Here is a 9,614-nt window from a genome sequence, read left to right on the forward strand (position 1 = left end):
ATGAGAAAGCCATTTACGCCTTTGAATGAGAGTTTTGGGATATGGGGCCAAACCCTCTTCTCTCTCTCGCCCTTCCAGTCTAACCAATCTTTCATTTCTCAGAAATGTTTCAAAGAATCGTCTACCCAAAGGTTCAAGCCAGATTGTAGGAAGTGGGCGATACGTTTTTGTATTTCTGCGTTCAAGTCGCTAAAGGAGCAAAATGAGGAGTTCCTGAGAGAGGATAAACAAAAAAGATTGGGACAAAAGGAGTAAAAAATGTGATTTTCAAAAGGTTCTATGCTTGGAGCTTAGCAATTCAAATCATTAATGATAATATTGCAGTTATATAGATTTGCAAATAAGTATAGTTCGATCGGCCATATTTTGGATTCATTAACATACTTGCCTTTGGTTGTTTTCTATTTATCTTTTTATTATTATTTTCTTGCTTTTGGTTGTTGACTTATTTTGTTGGAACGTTGAACTGTCAAGGATTGACCTATTGCTGCTCCAATTTTGTGGGTTAGGCCAACGCGGTTTGAGTAGGAGAAAAGTAAACATGAACTGCTGTGAAACTTTGCTAGCTGTGATTAAAGGTGGCAACCGGTTGGAACCGGAACCGGTTATGGAACCGGTTCCGGTTTACCGGTTTTAAACCTCAAACCGGAACCGGTTCGGTTTGGAGTGGTTAAAATCTATTTTTTGTTTTGTTTTTTGTATTATATATATATATATATATTATAGTATTTATTTGTATATTGTAGCTATATTTTCATATGTTATACAACTTTATAATTAAAGTTTAAATATTTACTGACTAACAGCCTAACAGCAAGTCAGCAATACAGAATAGTACTTTTTGTATACATATATATGTATAACTTACATATACTTATATATATGTATAACTTAATATATATATATACTAAATATATGTATAACTTAATATATATACTATATATACTCTATATACTTGAGTATATATAGTATATATATGTATAACTTAATATATATACTAAATATATGTATAACTTAATATATATACTATATATATGTATATATATGTATAACTTAATATATATACTATATATACATATCTACTATATATACTATATATACTTAATATATATGTACTATATACTAAATATATGTATAACTTAATATATATACATATCTACTATATATACTATATATACTTAATATATATACTATATATATTTATATACTATATATACTTATATATGTGTATAACTTAATATATATACTATATATACTATATATACTTATATATATGTACTATATACTATATATACTTACTTATATACTTTAGTTTTTTTTTTTTTTTAAATTGTTTACCGGTTAAACCGGTTTAACCGGTCCGGTTCCGGTTTTACCGGTTTAACCGGTTCCGGTTTCCAAAATATTGGAACCGGACCGGTAAACCATTAAACGATTAACCGGAACCGGTTAACCGGTTCTACCGGTTCCGGTTCCGGTTTAACCGGTTCTACCGGTTCCGGTTTAACCGGTCCGGTTATCGGTTAAAACCGGTAAGGCCAAACCGGTTACCACCTTTAGCTGTGATATTACTTTTTTTTTGGTAGATAGAAAAAAAAAATAAGTAAATTACTTAAAATCTTTCAAAAATTAATTGCTAGCTGTGTTATGACGACTTGAGACGAGGCACTAATGTTTGAGATGCTGATAGGGCTATGATATTTCTGACAAAGTCAAAATTCTAAAGAAAGCTAGTCAATGAACCTGATACTATTGACGTATGATCTCAGTTAATGACTGTCCTAGTTACACCTAAGCCTGAAATGGAATGAGAGAAAAAAGTCTTCGGTTTTTTTGGCAATAAAATAAAGGCAAAAAAGTCTTCGAGTTGCACCATTTGATCCTGCATACTCCCTCCGTCTCAAATTATTTATTGTGGTTATTATAATAGTTATTTTAAATTATTTATTATTTTAGAAGTTCAAGACACAATTAATTAATTTTTTCATATTTTACCCTGTGTAGAAGATGACACAAATAGAATAAATTATAACCTAAACATAAATAAGATTAAAATTAATCAAATATTCTCTAATTAAATATTTCTTAAGGGGCATGTAAAATAAAAAACGACAAACAGTTTGAGACAGAGAGAGTAATAGACCAACCAAAATTTAACTTTTACATAGAAAGAACAGCAGCTACACTAATCATCAAAATGGGACGACATTGATCACAACATTACCAAACAATGCAAGATATATGAAAATAAAGTAGATATAGATATTCTGATTAAAAAATTATTAATAATATAACAAAATTAACGACGTACATATGTTAAACTCGTAAAAGAGGCGTACCTTTGGATCTGCAGCTATGAAACTTTACGGTGCCATCATTGCAGAAGCACAAGGACTCTTGGGTTAAATTGTCGTAACCACAACGCCCGTCTGAGGCCTCACACTGTCCGCACACCGTCGCATTCTCCCAATGTAATACGAACCCCTCATCCATCGCCGCACCAAGTTCTCCAGTCCACCCACCCTTCGTCACAGGCACCACCACTTTCTTCTCACATGTTCGATACCAATTCAAATCTTCCGGCTCATAATCCTCAACATGTAAATATGATTTGTTTCCACCTGAAGTTAAGCAATCTAACGTACGAGTAGGATCTGGAAGAGAACCGGTACAGTTATAATAGAAAGTAAGATTCATATCAAGCTCCGAATATACCAATGGCAAGTCGTCATCTATAGTAAGATTATGATGTACCCTGGGGCATCCTCTGCTATCAAGAGCATCAATATCCACCAGGGTAAGGGAGTGGTTACTGTAATTAATCTCCTTAACATAGAAAGAATCCTCGGAAATGTGCAGAATTCGATCTTTTTCAGAACAGAAGATTCCAAATCCTGGATAGCCACAGTATTGTGAAGAGGGGGGGTTGTGGCTATCAAGCCTCCAAAAAGGATATGAAATTTCAAGTCCATTTTTGCAGGTAGACGAAGGGCAATTTGCAAAGGACGTATCATTAGCTCTACTGGAGTTGATGAAGATGGAGAACAAAAGAAGAAGGAGAGAGACCAAGAAGAAGCTGGAGAATAATTGACTTGGACACATTGCTAGATGATGTTTGAAGAACTCAAAAACTAATTGTGGTTTACATGTAGTAGTACTATTGCTAGATAACCAAAATATTATACATTTATTATATTTGACTTGGTCACGGAGGAATTAGTGGGAAACTTGGAATTTGGTACCTAAATTTCTCTTCCATACCTTATGTTCAAGACAGTCACATATAGGAACCAGACAATTTGGTCTGATTGTGATTTCTGTAATTTATGCGTTGGAATATAGAGAGGGGTAGAATGGGGAAGAAAGTGACCGGCACTTAGTAGGTGTGTGGAAAATATTTATAGTTGTTGAAATTGAAGAAAAAAAGGTACTATTTGAAAACAACTATTTCCTCGGTTCACTTTTATTTATCTAATATTCTAAAAATAGATTTTTACTCTTACTTATCACTTTTAGCATATCAAGAAAAGATAATTTATTTTTTCCTGTTTTACCCATAGTATTAATTACTCACTTCAAATTATTTTTCAAATCCAATAAAAATATCCACCAATTAATATGGGTACATTGGTAAATTATGCACTACTTTTATTATTTCTTAAATAGCGTGAAAAGTTCAAAGTTGAAAAGTAAAAGTGAACGGAGAGAATATATTGCTTGTTAATATTGTACGGACATGAATTTTCATTTAAAAAAGGAGTTTGTAAACGTTAAAAGTGAGTGTAAATCTTTATTTCACATAAATTATTCCTCAAATTTGTTTCAATATTTCACCTTACTATTTTAATTACTGAACTTTTTTTTTTACCCCTCCCTGTAGGAGTTTCACTTTTGTTCTCTTAGTGATTCGAACCCACAATCTACAGTTGCAGGTGAATAGCGCTTATCATATGAGCAACCCTATTGTCAATACTGAACTTCAATATTTACAAATTGTAATGCCCAAATTGCCCTTAACCTTTGAATCTAAGTCAGACAAGAAAAAGAGATAGTCAACATCACGTAGGGGAAGAGTCAAAGCATCATTAACAGGAGCAAAGAAGAACGACAGCGAGAAATTGCAAGGCGGCTTCCTTTTAGTTCTCAGACCACACTATAATTCTACAAAACATAGTATTACCAGAAGAAAACCAAAGAAAATAGTGCCACGTCGCCTAATTGGTTTTCAAATTATATGTCAAAACAAGTCTGTCTTTCTCAAACGTGAAATTACATTACTCTTTCCGTCCTAATTAAGTATCTTAGTTTGACTAGGTACGGAATTTTAAGAAATAAAAAGAAACTTTTGTATCATGTGTTCTTAAATTAAAGATGTATATAATGTAGTAAAGTGTCCTTTGAGTCTTGTGGTTATAAGTTTGTCATGTATGATATTTGTATTATCAACTTATTAAATATAGAAAGAGATACTCTTTTGTCACGACCCAGCCCGATGAGCCGTGACGGGAGTCTGACCTCTAACGACCAAACACCCCTAAACACTCATCTGAAACATGCTGAACATCAAAAGCCTATAAACGGCACAAACTAATCTCATAAAAGGGGAAACATCAGAACTCTGTACAATCTGCATATATATATATATACACACAACATGCGGAAAAACAGTGCAAGCCAACTAGGCTGCTACATATACTATGCACAAAAGAATATAAGCCGACAAGGCTACATCATCTGACTACTACATACAACTGTCTACAGACCTCTACTAGAATGGACGGGACAGGGCCCCGTTGTACCCATCTATATACATCTCAAAAGAATGGCCTACCAAAATAGACTGCAACTCCGGATCGAATGGAGTGCACTGATCTCTGCTGGATAAGGGTCCTACTAAGCTGGACCACCTCCCTGTCTACCTGTACCTGCGGGCATGAACGCAGCCCCCCGAGCAACGGGGAGTCAGTACGGATAATGTACTGAATATGTAAGGCATAAAAACAACATGTATATATATATATATATATATATATATATATATATATATAAATCATGAATAAGATCTGAACTCATAAGCTGAAATGACTATCTGCATGAATCTGTATGAACTAGTATCTGTCTGCATCTGACTGAATCTGTATGTTGGGACGTATGGACAAGCGCGCGCACACACACACACACACACACACACACACACACACACACACACATATATATATATATATATAAATAAATAATAGGTACACACCTCATTGTCACATCAAAGGCCACACCTTCACCCCCTGTCAAGTGTGCCTTTCTCATGTATATATCCCAACATCATAGGCCACTCATGGACCACTCATAGGCCACACCTTCACCACCTGTCAAGCATGCCTTTCACATATAAAAGGTAATATCACAGGTTACATCCTCACCTCCTGTCAAGTGTGCCTTTCACTGTACCCCTGAGAACTGAAAGTGAATGCATAGTACAAGTAGAACTGAATGACAGGATTCTCAAAACAATAAAATGACAGTTTGCCTCTCATGGGCCTTACTGGACTCATACTACTAGGACAAGCAATCACAAGGTCTGTATATGGGGAAATACCATAGCCGGGGTATGGGAACATCGAAACTGTATTTCTCTTAGTACTTATAAGAATAGAGTAATATGGAAACTCTCTTACTCGTTATCGATTCATATCATAGGATCATGCTAAAAAAAGAAGGAATAGCTACCTTGGAGGGATTAAAATCTCAAACCCTAACTTCAAATCCAACTCTTCAAGTTCCATAACTTCAATCAAACCCTAGGAACAACCTTCCCTTTACTAGTTCGGGGTCACGGGGCTCGGATCTTACCCAATATTCACCAATGATGATGGGAAATGTTGGGAGAAAATATAATAGGGTTTCTCTGATCTGGGAATGAGAAAAATATGAAATAAAGTCGTGGACCACGCATTTATACTCGGAGACTTAAATGCTTCAGTGGTCCGGTCTGACGAGCGGGTCGACGACCCGTCGACGTGCTCGTCGACCTGCGCCTGGAGAATGTAGGGCTGCGGAACCCTGTCGACGCCGCACAAAAATTGTCCGTCGACAGGTTCGACGACTCGTCGATCATGACTGGTGTCTGTAGACTTTTCCAATTCGGTTCAGATCGCGTCGATTTTATTCGTTCAACTTCTAATCCTATAAATCACCGGGAATACCTGCTGGTACCATTGCACATGGGGTAAGACACTTTCTACCTCCAAAACTCAGGCTCGGTCTCAATTTCCAAGGCATACTCAACTAGGAAATCATAAGTCCTACTATGACAGAAACAAGGGGCGTAACATTCTCTCTCCCTTAGGAACATTCGTCCTCGAATGTTCAAACAATCAAGGGCTATAGAAAAATTTTGGCGGAGTTTCCCCTATACTTATACCAATCCAACCTGTACACAACAACCCAGAATAATGCCACACAGGGCTACATACTATAACACCCAATACTATGGCCCCACACGACCAATCACGATAATTGAAATGCAAACACTACCTGGGAAAAGTGATGCCTCCGACTGCACCTCCTGTACTGCTGGGAACAAATGCGGGTACTTAAGCTTCATCTCTTCTTCCGCTTCCCAAGTCACCTCTTCAACATTTTTATTCCTCCACAAGACTTTAACGGAGGCTACATCTTTGGTCCACAACTGACGAACCTGTCTGTCCAATATAGCCACTGAATCTCTTCGTACGATAACAGCTCGGTCACCTGGATATCATTCACTGGTACCACTCTTGAATGATCTCCGATGCACTTACGAAGCATAGATACATGAAATACCGGATGTACCGATTCTAACTCAGAAGGCAATTCTAACTCATATGCCACTGTACCCACTATACGAATAATCTTATATGGCCCAATATATCGGGGCTCAACTTACCCTTCTTACCAAACCTCATTACTCCCTTCATAGGAGAAACTTTCAGGAACACCCAGTCGCCCATCTTGAACTCTAGCTTACGTCGCCGATTATCCGCGTAGGATTTCTGTCGGCTCTGAGCTGTTAGCAATCTCTCTCTAATCACCTTCACTTTATCAACTGCTTGTTGAATTAAGTCTGAGCCTACCAACTTATTCTCCCCGACGTGGAACCACCCTATGGGCGATCTATATCTCCGCCCATATAAGGCCTCATAGGAGCCATCTGAATACCGGAATAGTAACTGTTGTTATATGCGAACTCGATAAGAGGCAAATGATCCTCCCAATTGCCCTGAAAGTCATGCACACAAGCTCTAAGCATATCCTCAAGGGTCTGTATAGTACGCTTTGCTTGCCCATATGTATGCGGGTGGAATGCGGTGCTAAGACTCACCTGAGTCCCCAATCCCCGCTGGAAAGACTTCCAGAATCTGGCTGTGAACTGTGCTCCCCTATCTGAAATAATGGTGGAAGGAACACCATGGAGTCGTACAATCTCCTTAAGATAAAGCCTCGCATAATCCTCGGCTGCATAAGTAGTTTTGACAGGCAGAAAATGAGCTGACTTTGTGAGCCTATCAACTATGACCCATATCGAATCGCTCTTCCGCTGAGTACGGGGCAACCCTGTAATAAAATCCATATTAATTACCTCCCACTTCCATGTCGGAATCTCCATAGCCTGCAATAGACCTCCAGGCTTCTGGTGCTCTATTTTGACTTGCTGACAATTCGGACACTGAGCGAAAAATTCTGCTATATCTCTTTTCATACCATCCCACCAATAAACTTCCTTGAGATCATGGTACATCTTTGTTGAGCCTGGATGAATAGAATAGCAGGAGTAATGTGCCTCTCCCATAACCTGCTGACGGAGTCCTGCAACACTAGGGACACACAATCTACCTCGATATCTGAGTATCCCATCACCTGTAATCACAAAAGGTGTCTTTTCTTTCTGAGGGGCTGTATCTCGGTAATGAACTAAAACCAGATCCTCAGACTGACGCTCCTTTATCTCTACTACCAAGGATGATATCGCTGTGTCTTGAGCAGTAACTATTGTATCACCTAAATCTATCAATCGAACTCCGAGGGCTAGCTAATCGATGAACCTCACGGACCATTTCTCTTTTCTCTGGCGGCACGTATGACAAGCTATCCATAGATTTACGACTGAGGGCATCGGCTACTAATTAGCCTTCCCGGGATGATACAGAATATCCACATCATATTTTTTTAACCTCTCTAACGATCGCCTCTGACGCGAGTTCAAATCCTTCTGCGTAAAGATGTACTGGAGACACTTATGATCAGTATAGATATCAACATGGACACCGTATAAGTAGTGTGTCCATATCTTCAAGGCATGAATCACTGCCGCTAATTCAAGATCATGGGTTGGGTAATTCTTCTCCTGTTTCTTCAACTGTCTAGAAGCATAAGCGACAAACTTACCATGCTGCATCAATACACAACCCAATCCAACACCTGAAGCATCACAATATACCACATAGCCATCTGCTCCCTCTGGAAGAGTCAAAACTGGTGCTGAAGTTAGCTTATCCTTCAGCGTCTGAAAACTCTGCTCACAAGCATCTGTCCATTGGAACTTAGCTGATTTCTGAGTCAATTTGGTCAATGGGGCTGAAAGAGAGGAAAATCCTTCTACAAACCTTCTATAATAACCTGTCAAGCCTAAGAAACTGCGTATCTCCGTTGGTGCTGTTGACACCTAATTTTGGCTCGACGTGCTTAAAATTAACGTTTTGGGGGGCCCTGATTCGTTAAAGAGCGCAAAATACAATTTTTACACATTTTTACATTTTTCGACAATTTATTGATGATTATCCTTATTTTAGGAATTTTATCAATTTACTGTCATTTTCCAAGAATCATTATTTTGCACATGTATAGCGTAATACTAATATTTTTGTGCACTTAGTAATTGTTTCTTAATTTTATAGCAATACATTTTCATATCTTATACATTAATAATTACATTTCATACTTACACATGTATTAGTTAACTATATTTTAGTACAGTCTGTCAGTGCAGAGAAAATCGGAGCCATTAATTTTTAAACGCAGAGCAAAAATTCGATCAAGTCAAGGTCTCGTCACCTTTTTAAAAGTTGACATTTGAGGTGATGGGTTGGGTTCTTGATCCATTGATTATTGTATTTTTACATACGGGTTAAAAGGAGTAAAGGGGACAAGAGGAGGTGTTTATTTATATTATAAGAAAAGGGAGGGGTTAATTTTATTTTTCATCTTCGACACACACACATAACTTAAATTTTCAGATTTTTAGTCTTCTTTTGTCTCCCTCATTTCAAAGACCTGAAAAGAGGTCTCCTTCTCCTTAAGCACCCACTACTACCAGTGACGTCCAAACTCTACCACAAAACCACCACAACCAAACAGCACCAAACAGCCCCTTCGTCTTCTCACTGGAACAACGAGCAACCACGACCAACACCGCCATGGTCCACCAGCCACTAATCCTTCATCTTCCTCTCCCCCTCTTCTCCCCATTGCTATCCCGTCACGCCCTCACCATCCCCGAGCTCCGACGAGCTTCACAACATCCACTCACCTCCAACCATAGCCACAAACCACCAGCAGCCCGTTCCTCCCTTTCCCCACTT

At 38.0% G+C, this 9,614-nt stretch overlaps 1 protein-coding gene across 1 annotated transcript in view; it reads right to left on the bottom strand.

The window, feature by feature from the left end:
• Positions 1–3,272, bottom strand: part of LOC132603567 (LEAF RUST 10 DISEASE-RESISTANCE LOCUS RECEPTOR-LIKE PROTEIN KINASE-like 1.2) — a 24,310-nt gene extending 21,038 nt beyond the window's left edge. The window contains exon 1 of the mRNA XM_060316698.1: positions 2,340–3,272. Coding sequence (XP_060172681.1) covers positions 2,340–3,102 — 763 coding nt within the window. The 5' untranslated portion in view covers positions 3,103–3,272. The remainder of the gene's footprint in view (positions 1–2,339) is intronic.
• Between the last annotated feature and the right edge of the window lie 6,342 nt (positions 3,273–9,614).

This window comes from Lycium barbarum, chromosome 7 (assembly GCF_019175385.1).
Source record: "Lycium barbarum isolate Lr01 chromosome 7, ASM1917538v2, whole genome shotgun sequence".
Lineage (NCBI taxonomy): Eukaryota > Viridiplantae > Streptophyta > Magnoliopsida > Solanales > Solanaceae > Lycium > Lycium barbarum.